Source organism: Hippoglossus stenolepis, chromosome 14 (assembly GCF_022539355.2).
Source record: "Hippoglossus stenolepis isolate QCI-W04-F060 chromosome 14, HSTE1.2, whole genome shotgun sequence".
NCBI lineage: Eukaryota > Metazoa > Chordata > Actinopteri > Pleuronectiformes > Pleuronectidae > Hippoglossus > Hippoglossus stenolepis.
Window position 1 is genome coordinate 7,913,124 of NC_061496.1, and position 22,023 is coordinate 7,935,146.

The 22,023-nt window shown below is 41.8% G+C and overlaps 1 protein-coding gene across 2 annotated transcripts; it reads right to left on the reverse strand.

Moving 5' to 3' along the window:
• Positions 1-89: 89 nt before the first annotated feature.
• On the reverse strand, positions 90-19,672 carry mllt1a (MLLT1 super elongation complex subunit a). 2 transcript variants are annotated; one of them, XM_035176785.2, is made up of 13 exons: positions 19,566-19,672; positions 14,556-14,736; positions 13,392-13,474; positions 12,523-12,666; positions 11,975-12,094; positions 10,612-10,921; positions 10,250-10,557; positions 9,697-9,787; positions 9,421-9,532; positions 9,013-9,112; positions 8,262-8,330; positions 7,286-7,357; positions 90-7,127 (listed from the first exon to the last, which is right to left on the reverse strand). In XM_035176785.2, the coding sequence occupies exons 1-13, from the start codon at positions 19,575-19,577 to the stop codon at positions 6,999-7,001; spliced, it is 1,731 nt and encodes a 576-aa protein (XP_035032676.1). In that variant the 5' UTR covers positions 19,578-19,672; the 3' UTR covers positions 90-6,998. The 2 variants fall into 2 exon arrangements, with proteins under 2 accessions (XP_035032676.1, XP_047199035.1); XM_047343079.1 differs by having other exon boundaries at positions 8,253-8,330; positions 10,250-10,921.
• Between the last annotated feature and the right edge of the window lie 2,351 nt (positions 19,673-22,023).

Consider the following 22,023-nt stretch of genomic DNA (forward strand, 5'->3'; position numbering starts at 1 on the left):
ACTGACCGGCACATGAACTTTCCACGAACCCTTCACCCGCGGCCATGACCGGGTCACACAGCGGTCAAATGATGAGACGACACTGGGGCAACAGTACTTAATGACTTTATTAATAATATGATTTCAAAATAAAAAATAACATTAAAATAACATGTTGTCCTTGTTAACAACTTGCATCAAATGGCCACATGGTGGCATTTATGCCAAGTCTTTACTTTTAAAAATACCAAATTGTTCTTCTGCCATCCAGTTCATTTGTTCTGCCAGTTGTTTGCAGCCTCGACCACATATATGGACACAGTTCAGACCCCCCCTCCCCAGTTAAAAAAACAAATCAAACCTTTATAAATACAGGCAAACCCTGTCCCCTTGTCACAGACACATTATGACAACCACTGACACAGGAAACACCCCGTCTGCACATGCCCCCTCCCTCCCCCCTCCACATATTTGCAACGAACCATTTGCTCAATATTTTTGCTTTTTCCTCGTCCTCTTTAAGATCCACACAGTAGATAATATTCTACCTTTGCTGTATTATACACGTATTATATATAATAGTCGCAGCTGAAAGGCTCCACTCCCACAGACCTGCTCATAGAGTTGCAAAGTGGGAGTGTTTTTTTTTCCTCCATTCTGTTTTTTAAATTTTTCACTTTCATGAACATCGTCAGTGTCGCTCAGCACAGAAACACGGGACTCTCCTGGATGATCCAACTATCGTACGGGTTCATGTTGTGACGACCATCGTGGACGGCTCGAAAATACGACCACAACCGTGAGCCTCAGCTGCCGTTGCCATGGAGAAGATACCAGGCGGAGGTGCGAGTCAGAGCAGCAGCAGTGAATTTGAAATTGAATCTACAGAGTTTGCAGAAATGCATCCTGGGAGCCGTAGTTAAGTGTCCTGATAATTATTTTTAATGCAGGTGCTCGTAAAAAGCGCAGGTGAAACTGGAACTTGTGGGTATTTGTAGCTATGCTAACAACACATCCAGCATTAGAAGAGATGTCAGATGTCATTAGCATTTTACTATTATCTCGTTTTTGTTATGTTTTGCAGCCTTTACTGAAAACCATTTCCCATAAGCCTCAGACATTTGTGGGCTAAAAGCACAACCGATGAAAGGTGAGCCGAGAGGCCGTGGTTTCAGCAGGACAGAGGGGAAACGAGCATTAAGACAGCAGAGGATACAAGTGGAAAGAAATGAAACTACCTGCGCTGTTGTGCTTGTAGTTTTAAGGAGAGCAGTAGTTTTTTGTTTCCTGTGATCAAGAGGTAAAACTCTGGAAACATGACTTCCTTCTTTCAGAAACATTGATGTGAGAAATACTAGATGAGAGAGAGACTGTCGCGTGACGGGAGTTAACGGAACAGAGTCTAACCTGGACGGGACGTCATGACTTCGAGTTTCGGTTTCATACGGTTCCGGCTGTGAAAGAGCCACAAAGTGTGAGTCACGTGATGTCGCGTACGGAAGAACTGAGCGGCTCCACACAGATCCCCACAACTTCGCAAACTACCGTTTCCTATTGCTGTGTTGCTTCAGGTTCACTTTATCAGAGCAGTAACGTGAGGGTGTCAGTTTGTTGTTCATTCTATTAATGAGGAGGGTTTAAAACTAAAATAAAAACACTCAAATCATAACTGGACAAGAGACAGAAAATAAAGGGTTTTCAGTTCACTGAACTGAAGCATGGACTCCTCACGTCCCCGTTCAGGTCCAGCTCTTTGTTACTGGAAGCAGAGATATGATGAAGTTAAGCTCATCCAGCAAACGTTTGTCCAACACCTGCTTCTTGGTTTTCAGCTGTCATCAGAATCATGATACACAACATACAGGGAACATCCCCATAACAACATTTGATGCCTAAAATAGATTTGACGGACATGTTTGTTTGTGAATAATAGTGACCAAACATGCCAAAGGTAAAGACAATTAAATAAGAAAGAAAGAAATAAAGTTGGCAAAGGAAAAAAAAAAAAAAATCAATTCATATTGTATTGCATGTAAATATTGTATAAAATCCTTAAAAATACAGTTCAGGTAACTACGTTAAGTACTGAAGTCATCACAGCCAAAAGTGCAGAGGTCCATAAATAAAACATTGACTGTGGGTAGACAGTGGGTCTTCTCCAGTCCCTGTTTAACTCCCCCTCTTCTCCTCCACCACAAGGGACTGAATGAGTGCCTGGTCAAAGGTCAGAGTTCATGAACGAGGACTTAAAAGTTCCCACATCGATGAACAGAGGAGGGCGACAGCAAGAAGAGTGTTTTTTTTTCTCTAATTCCCTCCTTTCGCTAACAAATACACTCGCAGATGCACAAACGTCACTCACACAGTTGCAAAGTTCATTCTCAGTTAATCACGGCCTGAAGTTCGGAGGCACACCTCGAGAAAATGAAGGGGAAGGAGCGAGGGCAATGAGAGGAGGAGGAGGAGGGGGGGTTACTGCAGGGCACGTAAGGCGGCAGGGATCCAGGGTATTTTTTAAAACTTTGTATTTGAGACACACTTTCCATGCTCAGGCGGAGGTTACAGTAAGGACAGAGGGAGTGTGAACATGTCGCTGAGCCAGGCAGGCAACAGAGGACGAGAGGGGGAGAATTAAAGCTATCGAAGCGTCAGAATAAAAACACTGTCGGCAGGAAGAGAACTGAAGACGAGGGGAGGAGGGCGGGGAGGGAATTATTCATTGAAGGTCTGTACCACAGTGGTTTGGTGTGTGTGTGTGTGTGTGTGGGTGTGTACATGTGTGTGAAGCCTAAAGGGGCCACAGGAACTAACACACCAGGGGCCTGAATCACGAAGCGAGTTAACCTCCCTCCCTCTTTCTTTTAAGTTTTCTGGCTTCGGTCTCATGAAGCCGGTTTCTGGTTTTCTTAAAAGCCGCACACGTGTTTGTTTAGATGAAACAAGTGTAACAAGAAAACGATCACGTGTCACATTAACAGATTATAAAGATATGAGATAAAACTGTCCACGCCTGCGGAGATATCCGGTCGTCGGAGCAGCTGCAGTTGATATATTCAGACTTGAAAAGTTAGAGATACATTGTAAACATGATGGAAATATAAATAGAAAATAACTGAATAATCAAAAGAGTGAGAATTATAGAACAGTTTACTACTGCAGCCTGTGACAAAGCACTGGGTCCTGCTGATATTAAAAAGAATGGACTGAGCAGTGGAAACAGCGCTGCACAAATTTTACTTGAAGTTAATTTGCCAGACTGATAAAATGACACTAGTGAACTCCAGTAATGGATCATTAACGCAGCAAACAGACCAAACTGGACAAATCTGAGAATTGTGGAGAAAATTCATCAACTGTAAATGTTAAGTATTGAAAACCGGCCTGAAGAGGGACTGATTTTATCGAATGAGGATTCAGTATCAAATCCTCTAATAAAAATCTCCTTGAAACTCCTTATTTAATCTCACTCAGAACAGTTTTCATCACTTAGCATGTAGCTAAAGTTAGAACTAATTACAACTCTTAAGATTCAGTTCAGATCTGTGAGCACCTGCTGTTGAATGTCGTGGTTTTTAGACCAGGAGCTTCTGACAATGAGGTGAAATGTTGTTAGTTCAAGCTGATAAATCGCCCTGGCACTGCAGGTGTATTTATATTTTGGTATCAGTGTATCTTGTAAAAAAGAAATGAGTTTAGTTTTCAACTGTAAATCAATATCCACCTCAGAAGTCATATTACTCAGGCTGTAAGCTCTACTGTCGTCTACATTAAAAGGCATAAACATATTAAAAAGAGAAACTGTTGTGCTACAAACATTTAACCTCTGTCTGATATACAGTATTTAGCATGTAAAGCCAAGTGAATCCACTAATGTGACAATGTGTTGCCTTGTGCTCATTAGTCCTTCATAGGTTTTTGATCGAACCGTCAGTCAGATCCGTCTCTGGGTAAAGTGAACCAGCTTCATGAGACCAGTCAGCCTCTGTCACAGTTTCATCATGTTTCAGGCCCCTGAGGAATACATTTGAAATATTCAGGGATAAGAAAAACACAAGGAGTGCTTTGCTTAGCTTATGTTTCTGCTCATGTGTCCTGTTGTAAGATCAAGTGCTGCTTAACTTGGTATCAAACTCTCAGTTCAAATACTTCAATCCGCTTGAAGAGGGAACCCCCCCACCCTGATCAACAACAACCGTCTCACAAAACACACACACACACGCACAAAACACAGCTGAACGCAACTGTTACTAGAGCTAATTAATGTAACTACCACAGTAACCTGATGCTCCCTCTTTAAAAAACACCGAATCTAATCTCAGAAAGCAGGAACACAAAAACATGACCACCATCAATGAAAAATAGTCATCTTCGAAATTTCTACAGGGCTCAATTAACAGAAATATCACCGGTAAGAGGACGACAGCCTACAAAGACACTGGAGAAGGAGACGCAGGGATGAACGCCATTAAGACAATACTGGATATTCAGGCATCCCACTTAACACTTGTTTCCCCCGCGGAGGGGGGCGTTTTGAGGGGGGTGGGTTCAATCTGTGTGACCATGGCTAAGAGAGCGCACACCACCCCCTCACACTGCAAGGTGCAGGAAAAAGGCACTAGAGTGGGGCTGTTGCTAGCCGTAGAAAAGTAAAAGCGATATACATTCATAGCTCACAGGTTTTCCTTAACCGCAGTGTGGGAATAAATACACAAAAATGCACTTGTAGAAAAATAAAATGTAAAAAAGCGTGGCCCCTATTTTTTGTTTTCGTATTTTTGGATTCTGGGAGACAAGTATGGCTACTTTTTCACGGCTTATTATTTCTTTAAACCCTCCCACCACTTAGAAGGCAATTCCGGAGTGATCCTCCACTGCTCTGGCCACGAGCAGTCGAGCCCTTTCATGCACGCCAATATGGGAATAAGAGGAGGAGGAGGAGGAGGAGGGAGAGACGAAGGGATGGAGTGAGGGAGCTTCTGAAGGAAAGAAGGGGGTGGGGGTCTGTTGGTAGGAGGTCAAGGCTCAGCTTTCAGTGCGAGGAAGTAGAGGAGGGGGGGGGGGACTCAACAGAGGAGACGTTTTCAGATGTTCAGACAACAGAGAAACCTCATCTGAAACACACACACGCACGCACACACACATCTCAGTATCTTCATGTACAGTGTTAAGTGTAAGGACCTGGGAGACAAACGTGCATGAATCTGGCAGACACTTTCCTTTCACCCCCCCCGTGTAGCATTGAAAGCACTAAACATATAATAAACACTCTATAATGCAGTTGTTTGAAGGTATAAGAACATTTAAGTGTTTACTAATGTACCATATAATATATATCATTACTAGAGCCTTAACCAGAAGTTGACACAAAATGAACCAGCAACTGTTTTTAGAATCTTTTCAAAAAACAATTTTCAGGCAAAAATTCACAATTTAATTTACTTTCATCTTCCTCAGGAAGAAGATTTGTTCAATGTGTTTGAAGTTTTTAACTGTTGGTCAAATAAAAACAAGCTAGTTGAGGAAGATTATGATTTTCACTTAGAAATATTTTACAGTAATTGATTGAGAAAATACATCAGCAGCTAATCGACAATGCAATAATTATTTTCTATGACAAATACCATATTAATCCAAATATAAGACTTTATTCTTTCTAAAAATAAAGTTTCAAAAGTGTGGTTTGTCCTTTATTTAAGAACAAGACAATTGTGTCTTTATAACATCAGATATTCTTTACAAATAGAGAGCACCGCTGATACAGCAGCTCCCACAGAAGGATGAATTGTGGGTTCTGAAGTGTCTTCACGTCTGTTAAGAGTAAGTCAGCGAATAAAGGGTTTATTTAGACTTTCTGCTTCTGGTGGATGGGTTTTAATAAATTCATCACGAGTCAGAACGAGTATTTCATGCTAAACGAACCAGGAAGAAAGATGTGTCCAGCAGCCAAGAATTAACGCTGTCACAGAAGCTGGGCAGCTCGAAGAGAGAAGAAGAAATTCATTATGTCTGCTCACGAGGCCCTGACACAAAAATTATCTGACTGACATTCCGCTTGAATATTAATTTCTGTTTAACTTTTCAGAGAAAAGGCTTCAAGGATGTGGACTTCTTGGACGAATGTTTCATCAAAAAGTCAGTGTTGTCTTATATCTACATAATTACACTAAACATTCATAGCTACTTACAACTGCATTACAGTGTGCTATAAACCGTTTACTTAATATTAGTGTAGTGCCTGTAGTCATAAATGCTCAATCGGAGGGTGGGGGGGGGGGGGTTAAAGTAAAGGTTACCTGTATGTAAATTTTTTCCACGTGTGTTCATGGGAAGGAGGGAAACTGGCTGTTGTTTGTACTTGGGCATCACGAACAAAGAGAAGTCAGTAACAACAAACACAACTTGTCCTGTTAAACCTCAGCAGTGCTCGCATGCACACACGTGCACAGACAAAAAACACACACACACACAAACGCACACACACTCACTCACACCACACACGCACTCAACAGTATGTCGGGAGAGAAATGAGCTCCAGCTGACAGCAGGGGGAGGGGAACTGGAGTGCTCTGCTGGGTAAGAAGTGTGCGTGTGAAGAGGAGGAGGAGGAGTATTGGCTTCGCTAAGGCGGGAGCAATATGAGTGCAGTGCAGGAGGGTGGGGGTGGGGGTGTGTGTGTGTGTGTGGGGTGCATTCCACAGCTCTGCACGGACTCAAAAAAAAAGAGACGTGTGATGAAAATCCTGACTGTAGACGGAGATCATCGGCTCCAGCGCTCCCTTCATCACCTCCGCCACCTCCTCCCGTTTCCTCCCCAGCGTCACGTGAAAGTGGTGTGTCTTCATGTGTGCTCGTGTTTGACCGTGTGTTTCTGTCCGTGTGGTAGTTGTTCAATGTTTCAGTCAGACCTGTGAAACAGCTGCGGCAGATGTGACCACTCGTCACCTCGCCTGCGAGAGGAGAATAGGTGGCGAGTCGACTCCCGCCGCTGCTGCCATCCACACGCCGGCGTCCACTTCCTGTCACGTGGCCGTCGCCTCCAGGTAGCTCTGTAGTTTGCGGACAGTGGACTCGTCCAGTGAAAAGAGGTCAAAGTCAAAGGTGGTGTTGGTCACGTTGAAGTGGCCCGTTTCCTCGATCAGGTTGACAATCTGACAGATGACGAGGAGGAGAGGTCAATTATCATCGGTTATCGTACACACATGTTCGATGACGCCTTATTAAATATCAAAAACTGCAATATCACAGTTTTGTTTTGGTACAGATGCCATGCAGATGTATCGAGCAAAACAGAAGCATGAACACACACCTGCTGTAGAACATTACGCTCTCTTAAAGCCATCAGTCTGCGATGGAGGTCCACCAGTTCCTCTGTGTAGGCCTGCAGCACGTTTTAGATTTAGATTACAGAGGAGAGTGTACATGGTCAGTTCAGTATTAAGAGACTAGGTTAGCGTAGGTTTGACTGTGAAGATTAGAATGTCAAGATTCAGTGCAGGAACTCGATGCTTTTGTAATTCTTAGTCTTCCATGATTGGATTTTTGATTTGCCTACCTTTTCTAAGTTGACAGGTGACTAATGACTAGCGATGGAAATAGTTGTGTAAGAAATGTGGTCTGAGTCATTGGTTTTGGGAAAGTTAAAGAAAGGGCCTGACGCAGATCCCCAAATCTGATGTTGGGTAATTGTGGGAGGACTTCGCCATTTTCTGACAGGCAGATGTGATGGCATTTACAGCCTCTTACGGGTAAAACCCAGGTTAACCACAGTGTCTTGTATCACAGAAACCCAACCTCACCACTGTCTTAACTGTTTACAATGCACACTCCAATACAATGACAGCGATGATGGGATGTGGTGCATCAGGATTTTCCATTGAGTCATAATCAGGCGTCAATCACCTGAGCAAACCATAACCTTTCATGGCATGAATTTTGAAAACTTCCTCATTTTAGTTTTACTGGAAAACATTTGCACAATAAAGTTTTAGCTTCTAGTTTCTGTGCCGGAAATAGTTAAACTGTTTTGTTTTGAAGCTACATACTGAAGAACACTTCCTTTGTATTTAGTCAGAATGAGTTAATGTCTCAGAAAAATCCATCTGCATTAAATTCAGCAGATGTTTTAATATGACTTAAATCATCTCATTACCAGGGTTCATAGGTCAGAGTCTGTCTGCACATCTGGATCAATTCATTGTCCATTACTGCATCTTGAGTTCATGAATGACTTGTGTGTGTGTGAAAGTTAAAAGTATAAAAAAAGTTTGATTTACCCTTCCTACCTTGTCGTATCCCTTCTTCAACACCTTCTCTGAGCGGAAGGAGGAATCTGGACTCTTTCTGCCAGACACCTGCAGAACAGAGACCAGAGAAAGTACAGAGAGACACACACAAGAGACAGAGAGAGAGAGAGAGAGAGAGAGAGAGAGAGAGAGAGAGAGAGAGGACGTGATGTGAGACCATGAGACTATCAAGGACACCAGTGACAGTGAAAGCAGCTGAAATGGAAGTGGGGGGTTAAAGGGCTGAAACACAGAGGATTCCATGTCAGTTCGCTGAATGGCTTCAGGCTATTTTGAATTAAGCAATGAGCCAAATAAAAAATGCAGCAAGTATTTAAATGTAAGAGTCATGTCTGTCTAAAAATGGCTTGGTGTGTTGTTTGTCATTGTTTTGATTGTGTTACTCGTACGTGACTTTCTCAAACGCACAAAACAAATCTCCCTTGTTCATTTTAATCACAAAATCAAAGAGTTAAACCACACAACACTTTTACTCGAGTCCCGTTCACATTGAACACGGAAGAAGGCACAAAATGAATAAAAGAAACAATCTAACACTATAATATTAAGAATATTATATTATATTATTATAGAACCAGGATTGTTAGTGGTAGGTCTGACTGAGTCTGTTGGTCAACAACTGTAAAAGCCCATGCTTGGTTTGAATACATATTTTCTAGTCAAATCATTTCAGCTCCTGTCAATATGTCAATTAAAGCAGAGCGTAGAACGAGAGGCCCATGTGACTCACTTTGTTGTTGGAGGAGCTGTGTTTCTGTGGGGGCGGGGCGGGGTCTCGACTGGGGCGGTGCGAGCCGTCACTGCTGTCACTCTCGCTGTCCAAGCTGAGTCTGGGAGGGGGATAAGAGGAGGTCAGAGGTCAATGGCGCACACACAGACTGACAGCCAGAACACATTGTCAACACCAGTTCTTTCTGGCTAAGGCCTGTAATCTCTCAGTGGAGGAGACTAAAATAAAAAATAAAAATCTACAAGAGTAGACAAGAATGATGTAGGACATAAAGTGAGGCTGGCAGAGAATATTTAAGGCTCGTGCACAGGGCTCCAGAGTGTGACTGTTCCGTCTGCGTGTTCCGTATAGATCATAGATTGATGTAACTTCAGAAAAAAGTGAAGTGAGCAGATGAGGGAGACTGACCGAGAGTCACGGTTTGGGGGGTTCGTCTTGATGGGGGTCTCCTCCTCCGAGCTGCTGTCATCATCATCCGACTCTTCTGACTGGATCTCCTCCACCATGGATCTTAATGGGCCTGGGGCAGAATCACACAAACTATAAAACTATTGACCTGAACACTCATTTCCCTCTGACGATTCTCAGACACAGAGACTCTCAGCAGGGGGACGTACCATCGTAGTGGAACACAAGCTTATTCAATCAGCCAAGCAATTGTACATGTCTGATAACGGACTGTACCTTGCCCTTGTTTCTGTCCCGGCTCAAAGTCTGAGTCTGAACTGGAGTCAGAACTAGAACTGGAGTTGGAAGGACTGGAAGGGGCCGATTGCTGTGGGAGGAGAAGAAGAAAACGATTTATCAAAAAGAGGAAGGAAATGGGATAAGACTAAAATTACCAGTTTCCATGTTTGTCCAGACACGTAATATATGTAGTGAAGACCATGAGGGGAATAAAAGGAAGTAAGTGGATCTTATCATAATGAGTGTATGAATACTTAAGTCACGGCCAAAAACATATTTAGTGAGGTCACAGTGCCCTTGACCTTTGACCATCAAATTCTTTTCAGATCATCCTCGGGTCAAAGTGGACGTTTGCACAATATATAATGAAAATCGCTCCTGGATTTCCTGATACATCACATTCACGGGGAATGGGACATATGGGAGGTCACAGTGAACTTGACCTTTGACTAGACAAGGACGTACGTATGTAGTGAAGCACAGATGAACAACTTCAAAACTAAAACATTAATGTAAATGAAGTAAATTGACTCGTCTCTACCTCTCGTACCTCTGACTTTGAAGAGGCTTCATCTTCTGAATTCGACTCCTCTGACTCTGGAAGTTTCTTGGGCTCCTTCAGCTCCTGTGTGTCATTTTTGCCTCTGGCCCAGCGACCTTTTTCCTTGGAGGGTTTCTTCTCAGCGTAGGACTGGTTAGCTGCAGACGATGAGGAGACACGAGGAGAGGTTCCTGTGAAAGCTCCACTTCCTGGCCCCTTCGGCCCCTCAGAGCTGGCCTTCTTCTGCTTCTTCGCACTGGGTTTGGGAGACTCCACAGTGGAGGGTCGTTTCCCTGGTGCTTTGGATTCTGCCGGGCCTCCCCCGCCTCCTCCTCCCCCACCACCGCCTCCTCCCCCACCACCCCCTCCACTCCCAGCCCCCCCTCCTTTAGGGGACATGCCCTCCATCTTTGACTCCTTCAGGGTGAGCTTAGGCTCCTTGAATGCCGCCTTGGGTAGGACCTTCACTTCCTCTTTCACTTTGATCTCTGGCGGCTTTTTTGAAGACGTGGATGAGGAAGAGGAAGGATCTCGGCCACTCTTGCTGCTTCCATCTCTGTCGTTGTCTCCTTTTGACGTGGCTTTGCTCTCTGAGTCTTTTCGGGGTCGTTCGCGATGCTCCTTGGTCAGCTTGTGTGGTTTCGGTCCCTTGCTTCCACCGCTTCCTTCTTTGCTGGGTTCCTGGAGAGAGAAAACAGCAACAGTGTCATAGATAGGTAGTTAACTCTTAATGCATTCAGCTCAAGGCCCCATTAAAGGAAACAGGCTCAGCCGCTCGAAGACCTGGTCAGGAGGTTTAAGGAAATTGCTCTCTCCTCAGTAACGAAATCAGGCCTTGCCAATAAAGTCTAATCACATTATTTACTGTGAATGACATGTTATACCAAAGTGTTTTGGTCAGTATGAACTTCAGCCAAAATAACAATTTTCTCAAATTAGTAAAAAAAAAAATAATAAAATTGATCTATACCGATCATGCTTTGTAATGATAGGATAGTTACAAGTAGGACAATCAGTCTATTGTGACACAACAGATATGTAAAGCACTCAGCACTCTGAGCTACAGCATGGACAGTATTTAGACGCTGATCCCGACAACCTGCTTAACTGACAACCAAGGACAAACAAGGAAGTAGCCAAACAAGTTAAGGACTGAACTGGTTGTATTTCTGAAGTTACATGAGATTAGACTCTTGGCTCCAGTGCAGACAGTCAACAAGCAAATTCAAAGTGGTGGTAAATGTGCAGAGAAACACAGCAGGTCCACAGGAGTGGCTTTTAACAGAGTTCTCTGGCACAACGATACAGGAGGAAAGGATGGAGTTTCCACACTGTCCACCCACATATCAGCAAAAAGATTTACGAGTTCTCAAACTTACACTATTAAACTTGAAATGCATATAAGAGATTTAATGTATTTTCAATATACTCAAGGACTGGAGGAAGTGGTCATGTGTCTTCAAAAGTGGCTCGCATTGACTTTTTCTGTCCACAAGACAAAGACCGGTTTTCTTATTTCTCCTGATATGTCCCCTCACCTGGCAAAGAACCATCAGGGCCCCAGACTAACTTTTTAAACTTTTTTACCATTTACATGGCGCCTGTGTGTCAAATAAATTGTCAATGAAGTTGTGATTTCCAGGTTAAACATTCTGAACGAGAAAGCTGAGATTGCTGCTGAGACGGCTCAGATGATTTTAACAGGATCACTTTGTAGTTGTCGTGTTAACCAACCTTTGACACGTGAGAGGTCTTGGTCTTCTTGGGGTCTGAAAAGGCAGAGAGGGGGATGGTGGGGAGCATTGGGTAATCTGGATTGGGTCTTGCTTCAGCCCCCTCTGGAACCACCAATACCTGAAATTAAAGAGACAGCAGTTAAAAATATCAGCATCAACTTATAAAGACACCGTCTGTTTTGTATGTAGTTTCCAAATAGTGCTAACAGCTTTTTAATTTACTTCAACTGAGGACACAGCAAGATTTCTACAGATCTGTCAAGTGTACAGAGACTTTAATCAATATAATGTTGGTCTTTTTTATACATTCTAGGGCCTTTTACACCAGGACACTAAATTCATTGCTTTTAAATAAAAAATTGGAATATGTTTAAAGACATTCGTATATATATATATATATATATATATATATATATATTATATATATATATATATTTTGGGGAAACAGAGTACTTTAAAACTAGACAGAGTCAACCATAGTTGACTGATACTATCTCCTTCTGACTACACGTAGTTATTCAGTAGTCAGTCCAGTCAGCGCCTCACCCCTCCAGCTTTGATCAGCTTTCTCCTGAATTCTTTGGTGGGGTTGTTGAAGGTGAGCTTCTCACAGCGCAGGTGGTTAACTGGGGGGTTGCCCTCCAGGTTAAGGAACAGGTCGTAGTTGAAACACACCTTTTTGGGCTCCTCCTGCAAAACAAACACAACATTAAGTTCATGTTACATTTTTAAGTTAATCTGTGTCATTTTAACATTCTTGTCAAAGCATGTGTGACAGAAAGTCATTTGCCTTTCTGCCCCACATACAATCACCTCCCAGTAACTTTACATTTCACAACAAAAGATAAAGCTGAATGAATGAACTATCACCCGGGTCAATAAAACAGACATATGTCTGGTGCACTGATAAAACACCACTAACATTCCTGAGAGAAGCCGTGGAGATGTACACTGGGGACAAGTACAGCTGAGGACATTTTATGAGAGATTTTATTAAGAAAAGAAAACTTTTTATAAATGTGAAGGTAACTCAGATTTCTTTCAGCTATGTTCTTGATCAGATTTGTCCACAGTGTAAAAGTTAACTGCACATAAAAAGAGGATGTAACAGTTTTTTGGATGCAGTCCACAAGTCTGATATTAAGAAGACCTGCAGGACAGGATGGAGCACCGGAGTTCACATAACTGAGTGTCATCTTGAAGTGAAAGGTTAAGTGGTTATTTTTTCATGATTCAAAATTACTAACAGAGAAATAACGTTAGGAAATAACGCATATTAGTTTTATACTACATCCTCAATGTCACACATTGACCATCAGGCCGTTTACTAGGGTTTTCTTTCTATCGGAACATTATCTACAACCACACAGAATCTAAACTTGTCAGCAATTTAAACTCTATCCAGTCAAGCTTACCTTGTTCTTGAAGTAGACCTCAATAGGCATGAGGAAGCCTGCGTAGCCCGACTCCTCCACTTTGTATGGAGGCTCCTTGCATACTGTGGACACACAAAGACGTGTCACTGGCATCATGAAATAATAGAGTAGAGAAGTAATAGGAGAAATACATGTGTTAGTTTATTACCTCTGTTCTTCAAAAAGCATTAATATGATACAAACAGAAAATATGAACTGGATTTATCGACTAGCTAATTTCCATCTGCAGTCCATGGGCAGCTAAGCATAAACACTAACATAACAAATGACAAGACCAAATTATTTTTTAGAATCACAGGACAAAGTATGGAAATCTACTTATGTTTTCAAAGCATCAGGGAGCAGATCCATTCATCAATGGTCTTAAATAAAAGTAGGATTGTGCAAAGGCCGAGTTTCTTTTGAGGATTCAACAGGCTCTCGAAACAGCTGACCTTTGAGCTCCTATCATTTCATTCACTAAATGAACTCCAACAAGTAAACGAAAGAAAAAAACCAAAACATCTCGCACAAAATGAGACATTATTAGACAAATGTAGTCCTGTCTAACTTTATACTCCAATTATTAATATGGATTAGAATCATACAGAAACATTATATCGACTAGAAACTGTTAATGGAGACTCTACAGTATATCTTGGCTATTTGGCTTTTATCAGACACCTTTTATTATTTTATTTCAATTTATTGACAAATTAATCAAAACGGAAGTAGGCAGATTAATAGATAATCAAATAATCATCACATAAAGCTTCAATTGTCGTTTGCTCGTTTTTTTATTTTGTATTTATCCCAGACAAGGTTATGTTTGCACTGCCGTTTGTCGGGTTGACTCAAAAACTACTGAACTATGTCAAAGACATTTTGTGGAGGGATGGGGCAAGACCCAAGGAGGAACCCATTCAATTGTTTTGTTTTCCACTTTCTTTAACATGGCAAAATGGGACGTTAGCTTTGGTGGAGGATTGTGTTTTCATGTGTTTAAGATGTCTCAATCTGTATGTATTTAATGCAGTTTCTGCAGCACAATTAATCCCCCATGTTAATTAACTATGCTACATTAATAAACCAGACATATCTTGTAGGATTAGTGAGCCTGAGAACATGTGTCTGTGTTCACACATTGATATCTCTTTGTTTTACCTCTTTTGGGTTTGGGGAAGCTCTCGTGCAGGCGGAAGACAACCTTCTCTACAAAGTGCTGGATGTCGCCGGTCTCTGGCCCTCGGACAAACACCATCCAGTCGTGGGTGAAACCTTCCGATGTCACTTTCTTCCTTAGCTGGGCTCTGTGGCCCAACTCCAGCTTCACCTGCACTGTGCACTGTAAAAAGATAAGTAGAAATAAAAGGTCACAAACTCAGCCTGTAGGCTAGAGGACATTCAAACACGAGAACAAGCAAGCACTATACGAACTACAAGGGCAGGATGTTGGGCAACAGATTTACTCAGATCAGGAAACTAATTATTCTACCATTATCAACACATAGCACATTCTGTGGCGAGCAAAGGAAGGACAGATAAAAGCCGAAAGATTGTCTGCTTGTGTTTAGAAATTCCCCCACAATGAAACCGTCTGGCAACCCTGGTCAATATTTCTACTTGAGTTATATACACGCCAGTTTCCAAAAAGGTATTAAGTTGAAGATGACACATTTATTTAATCTTTTAATCAAGATAGCAAGACTAAAATGGCCTGAAACAAAAGTTTAGCCGCCCTAGTAGTTACTGATTCTTTGGCAAATATCATAGTTTGTAGATGCTTTTTGTAGACATATAAAAGTCTTTTGATTATTGTGTAAGGAAATTTCACCCTTTCTCCCTTGAAAAATCATCTCATTCAGTGTGATTTATTGACACTGATCTTTAGAGACAGATTTTCTATTATTTCTAGGACAAGCGGCTGTGAGGGCCATGGCTTGTGCCTCTTGAGGTTTGGGGTCATCATCCTGTTGTAAAGGTTGTCCTCTAAAGCTTTTCTCTCTTATTTTATTTACATGTGTATTATTTGCTGGCATTTAATTGAATCCATTCTTCTCTCTACCAATGAAATGTCCGCAGTTCCACTCACAACAAAAGAAGCCCAAACCATCATCGATCCACCTCAGCACTTTAACGATTTGAGAGGTGGTCTTTTTATCAAATTCTGCTCGTTTTTGCTCCAAACACACTTTGGCTCATTGAAGCCAAAAGTTATTTTTTTTACCTCATCATTAAAAGGATGGATGACTACTTCAAGGCCATGGTAGTACTGAGGATTTTCCAGAAATCCTTTCATATTACTGCCTATAGCAGGCAAAACAAATATTTTAAGACTTAATGATCCCCTAAAACCTTTGCTGGAGAAACTGCTTTGTAATCAAGACTTTAAGACCGGCAGAAACCGTAAAACAAAAGCAAACACAGTAGTGATATCAATCCAAAGCGCCCATTATTCATTGGTTTCTGATTCCGTCTTAAACAAAGCCTCTGAATCTCTCCTGTGAGTGTGTGGACTTTATACTGAAGAGGAGAGGTTGGACAAACACAAAGCTGAACTAATGACGGGACGCTCCCTGTGGAATGGGAGTGATTAGCTGCCCGAGCCGACCGATCTCAAAAGGTTTGTCCAGAAGAAGGGCACATTGCTGAGCCACCTTGCCCGGCCAACAACAATGACCGCGACAGGACGCGCAGATGACACGGCGCTGGTGATTGGCATAGCAAGTGAAGAGGCTATGGAGATGGGAGTGCAGAAGGGAATGAGGGATGGGTGGGTGACGGGGACGGGGACGGGGACAGGACAGAAAGGCACTTCATGTCCAGGGGACGACTGAAGAATGTGGGGATTTGGCCCCGGCACTGAGCAGCTCGTGAGCTGGGCCTGAGTGGGGGGATTAGAGGGGACTGGATTGAGATGAGCTGGTCTAGCACTCTCCAACTCACACACACACACACACACACACACACACACACACACACACACACTCCCCTGCCTGGCATTCTGCCCGGCCATTCTGTGGCAGTAATGCCCTTAAACTCCAGACTCCACCACACCCACAGTGAGCAGCCATGGAGCCCCCCACCCGACCACCATATCAACACCCCCTCCCCCAAGGCGTTCGTAAAATCAGGAATGTGATAAGGACAACACAAAAAATTGGGAAGATAATGAGCCACAGAGGAAAACAGTCATTCTACAACAAAAAATAAACAATAACCATTAAATAAATACTTCAAACATGTAATTCATACCAAACACTAACAGCCCAGGAGGCAGAGAAAACATTGGGCCTACAACAAAGAATATTATTATTATTTAATCATATGATAATTGTTTTAATTAATTGATTACTAGATTAATATTGACCAAGATGATGCCTTCACCTAATTACTTCCAAAACAGATATAAGATACTATAATACAGGATAAAGAAAATACAATTTTAAACAATTTGAATAAGTTATTTGGTCACTTGGGGGATAGTTTTTTTTTTTTAATAGATCATCAAGTAGTTGCCGATCAATTTTTTTTGCAGATCAATTAGAAAATATATTACATTTTTGCATTTCCAAGAAAGTCAAAAATATTGAATTTACTTTTATACATGAAACAGACAAGTAAATAACCCTTTTGTTTTAGAAGCTGGAGAAAGTTAATCTCTGGCATTTTAGTAATAAAAGTATCATTAATCACATAATTAGTTGCTGTTTAATCTCCTATCAAACGACTACACTGCCTATTATTATTATTATTATTACTTACTTTATTTCAGACATTGCTGAAATAAAGCCCATTGTAATGTCTTCTAATGTTGTTTTTTCTGAAAAAAACTGTTCAAAACCCCCAAAAAGAAAATGATATGAAACTAACGAGAAATAGTTCTGTATTTTCACTCCAATTACAGATTCATTTTCTGTCAATCTGCTAATTACTGAACTGACTAAGATTTCAGCTTGAAAAAATACAGACAAGCAAAGAAAACTATACTGAGAGAGACTGAATCAACTGAGTCAAACTGTCAAAGCAAGATGTCAGAAACACCTGAGAGGTTTAGAAACGTGTACATATCTGACAATAATTTCTACCTATAACCACATTGATGGAGACGGCTTTTAATTGAACTGCCTGAAAGGATGAAATCCATAAAACAATGGTGTTAGCTCTCAAACGTTACGATCTTCCCGCATCAGATGGACAAAAAGACAAGTAGTGGTACTTATTTAACCATCCCTGAGTAAAGGCAATGCAGGAGATACAAAAACAAATCACACACAAAGCGACTAACACTGAGATGATCTCTGTTTCTCATACACAGAGCTCCAATTGAGGGGAAATACAAATTTTGGCAGACACAGCGGCTCCCATGAAAACAATGAACTCCCAGCTGCCATGTAAATACCACCCCTCATGACCATATTAATCTCTTCCAGCTAATAAATGACTGAAATGAAAAGTCAGAAAGCTTCCCCGGAAGAGGACACACATACACAAACCACCACGAGAGCAGTTGTGCTAAATCCTTCATCATACCCACCCAACCTTAAATACCTGGAAGATGATGTGAACAGAGATCAAAAAGTTACGGGTATTGGAAAACGATCAAACCTGGAGGGTCACAGTGGAATCGTAATCGGCCTATCTGCAGCGACCAAGGAAAACAGAGTCTTGCAAATAGGGTGTGTGTGCGCGTGAGTAAATAACATGAAGGTGATCGTTAAGTTGAGACTAACATCATTCCAACATCACAGTTGTGCAAATAAAATCAGTTATATAAGTGACAAACTACTACAGTATATCTTGTATTATTACACTTAATAATTCCTCTTACAACAAAGCTATTTAATTCAATGCCATTAACCATGGGGCTGAATCAAAGACTCTCATAACAGTTTAAGAGGATAGTAAACATCACAACAGTTATGGAGGTAGGTTTCAGTGCAAGGCTGACGCATTAGACTGGATTGTTTTACCGACATGTAAACTAATGTAAATCTTTTACATGCAACATAGGTGACGATCTGACAACCTGGTTTTCACTTGAAGTAGAAGAGTTCCACTGGGATCACATCCACAGAACTAGTTAAAACTTCAAAAAGGGACCCAAGCTGAATGGAGACTAGTTTCAGGAAAGTGGCTGAGCTCCTTCCCATGGGTGTGTGTGGTCTAACCATCTGAAATATAGTCCTGAATAACCTCAGGCACTTAGAGAGCAACCCATTCGGAGGCAGTGTCTCCCCTGGAGTTAGCAGATATGCAATTCGTGGGTTTACCAACTTTCCTGTTTTCTGAAAAATAAATGATGTGGCTTTTTCACGATGACATAAATCTTAAGTGGGCACATCTGTACATGCACGAGTATTCAATGCAAATGCACGATCTTGCCATACACAATGAGTTACAGCCCTTAAAAGTACACCTTTCAGGGATCTTTCCTATATAATGATCAGCCCATGCATGGGTGGTCATCATGACTGGATTCAAGTTCAACGTTTGCACGCACACACACACACATCAGCTTGCTCCACCATGCTACATGCATGTTGCCCTGCAATCAGAAATGTTCTGCGCAAGAATTACACACAAGGTTTGCAAATAACACTAATATTGACTGCAGAGGGTTTTGAGGTGGCTGCTGTTTGAATGAGCCTCGTAATGTGCTGGGATCCCAGGCCCCTTGGCAGTGGAGGCACCACCCCGCCTCTCCAGCCGACCTGGGGAGGACAAATCTTTTCCCCGGCGCCTTGTAGCGGCTCCTTAGCCTTTAGCCAACGGCCGACACTCTCCTGGAAGGTAGACTAGCTAGCCACGTTAGCTTAGCTGCACAAGAAGCTCGCCCCGGGTGGCTTGTAGTGCGAAACCGGGAGCACCCGCTCGTGGTTAAAAACACAACACGGGGGATCGAACACAAGGTGTGGGTCTCTTTGTGTGGCTACAGCCATGGAGCCGAGCGGTGCGGTGCACGGCGGCTACGGCTAGCGGTAAATACCGATGTATGAGTGGCCAGCTAGCATAGCTCCAGAGCCAAACAACTACGAGTTCATTAGCAGCGGGTTTTTTCTCTGCTGGCGACCAGAACACAGGACCGATTCCCTGCCCCGCCGCCGGGCTGCCCGCTGCCGTTCCCCCCGGGGAAAGTTCGCATTCCCCCGGGAGACGGAAAAGCCACAGTACCTGGTTCTCCATGTCGCTCCGGCCTCAGTGATTGTAGTATTTATTTACAGCGGTGTTCGCAGCGCGTCTCTCCAGCCTCGGCTCCTCATTGTGTGTCAATCCAGCCCAGAAGCGGAAGCCACACGCGGCCCCGCCCCTTCCCCACGGCCGCTGGCAGGCGACCCAAACAGAAAGCTCCCGTGGCCAATCACAGCGCGGGAGGTTTGAGCACTCTTGAAAGCGGCCAATGGGGAGTCCCCGGGGGCGGGCCGTCCCCCCGAGCTGCAAATACAATTAAAGCATTGACTGGAGGTTTTCTCGAGTGACAGCGGCTCTGTCCCAATGGCTGCAGCTCGGTTTCAATTGTAAAATGCACATGACGCTAATTGATTAATCAGGTTATGGCTTTCACGTTGTAAGCATCACTAACAGCTAAATGCAATATCAATAACATGGATGAATGAGGATTATGTCTGATTGCGATCTGTCCCACGTGCAGTGTTTTTATGTTAGAGCACAAGTACAAGAATGATTCATCAAAAGTTAAAGTCAAGTATTTTAAGTCTACAATTTAAATTTAAATGAGAGAAAAGCATTTTGTGGCATTAAACAATTTTTTTTGTATCACTGAATTTTTTGAATATTTAATTATCTGGTATTGTATTGGTGATACATCCCTGTAAAGCACTTTGCAACTTTTTATTGAAAAAAAGAAAGTGTACAATTATTATACAATTGTATCATTTATTTATTTTCTTGTATTTTCCCACCCTGTCTAAACTGAGTCAAACATGCTTGCTATTTGCCACAAATCCTTCATATTTTCCTTGGTCACATGGTGAGCAGTGGGAAGTTCCATGTTCTAAGTTCACAAGCAATTATAGATAGCATTTTATAACACATACATAACATTTATGTAAAATTACAACAACATCACATATCAAATGCACTAGAGCTGCACCAATGGGTCTATTAACAAGTTAGTCAAAGTAAATTAACTGGCAAATCAAATGTCTCATTTTCTGGTTTTAGCCTGACTCCTGCTTTTCTGAGTCATGCACGAGTCTCTAGGTTATGACACATTATTGAGTTTTGACTGATAAACAGACAAATCAAAAGACATTTCATTAACATTGTTTAACTGCCTTGTATAGAGTCAGGTAGTTTAGTCCAGAGGTTCCCAAACTACAGGTCAGGCCACTTTAAAGGGTCACCGGATAAATCTCAGGTGTCGTGAGATGATGAATAGAAAAAGTCAAGGGGAAAAAACAAAGTTCTAATCTAAATACATATATCTGTTTGCACCTTTCTCTAATTTATGATTATTTATGTAAAACATTGGATCATTTTACCAATTTGGGTCATAAACATGATTAGAAGAGAAATGGCAAAACAGCTCAAATTAAACTGTATTTTATATAATTCATGGCACATGTGTTTATTTTGTTTTAAGTAAACTCTTGTACAAAACTGTACATATAACACTATACACAAAATTAATATACTTCATTGTTCTCCCTCCATACTCTTGAGTCAATCTATTTCAGGAACTCTGCACCACTGTTTATGACTCATTATCCTCTGTATTTACAAAAGATATAATTTATCTCATTCCATAGAATTTCTCTGAGAAGTTCACAGTTTCCTATTTTTCATGAACACATTGTGTGGCACTCCCAGTCATTCACAGGTCTTATAAAACCATAATACAATCAGTGAAAAGCAGTGCTGGAGAATAACTTCCTATATTAACTCATTTCCATTTTATATTACATTTGACTTCTACACCAACACAAGTCTCACATAAATACTGTAATTTATCTCCACAATGGCTTAAAAAACATTGGATCAGTTTATTAAATATGATGTCTCTGCAGCAGTGCGTCCCCTTGTTGAAGACGTCTCTTTACTTCAGAGTCAGGGAGTGAGGGCCTTTTGCGGTATAAAGTCTCTGCAGAGCTCGGACTTTGATGTGAGATTATCGGGCCTCAGCTCACAAGGTCACCGCTCTCTCACTGGCTTTGGAGCCTCCCAAGATTGATCCAGTCTTCCTCTTAGTCAAATCTGAGTGAAAGGTTCCACCTGGCTGTCAGACACGATGATGTCCCACTTGTAAAGAGACGTCGACCTTTAAATCCTCCTTTTCAGTCTGTGGATAGAGACATATAAACAAAACAAAGACATGTCCCATAGGTTTCACGCACACAAACATACAAGTTTATAACGATCAACAGCAAATGTGTGATTTATTAAGATGTAAAACGATTGAGAATGTTCAGCAGATGTTATCGTACTTAAATATCATTTAATTTATTTAAAAAACGACATTAACTACGTCCAAACTTAAATCCAGTGAGTGGGACTTCACAGTCCATGTTTATTCTACACGAAAACCACTTGATCCTATAGCAACCAAAGGAATAAATCACCACATGTGGCTCCAGGGGGCGCTGTTACCCAGTAAAAGTTACATATTGTG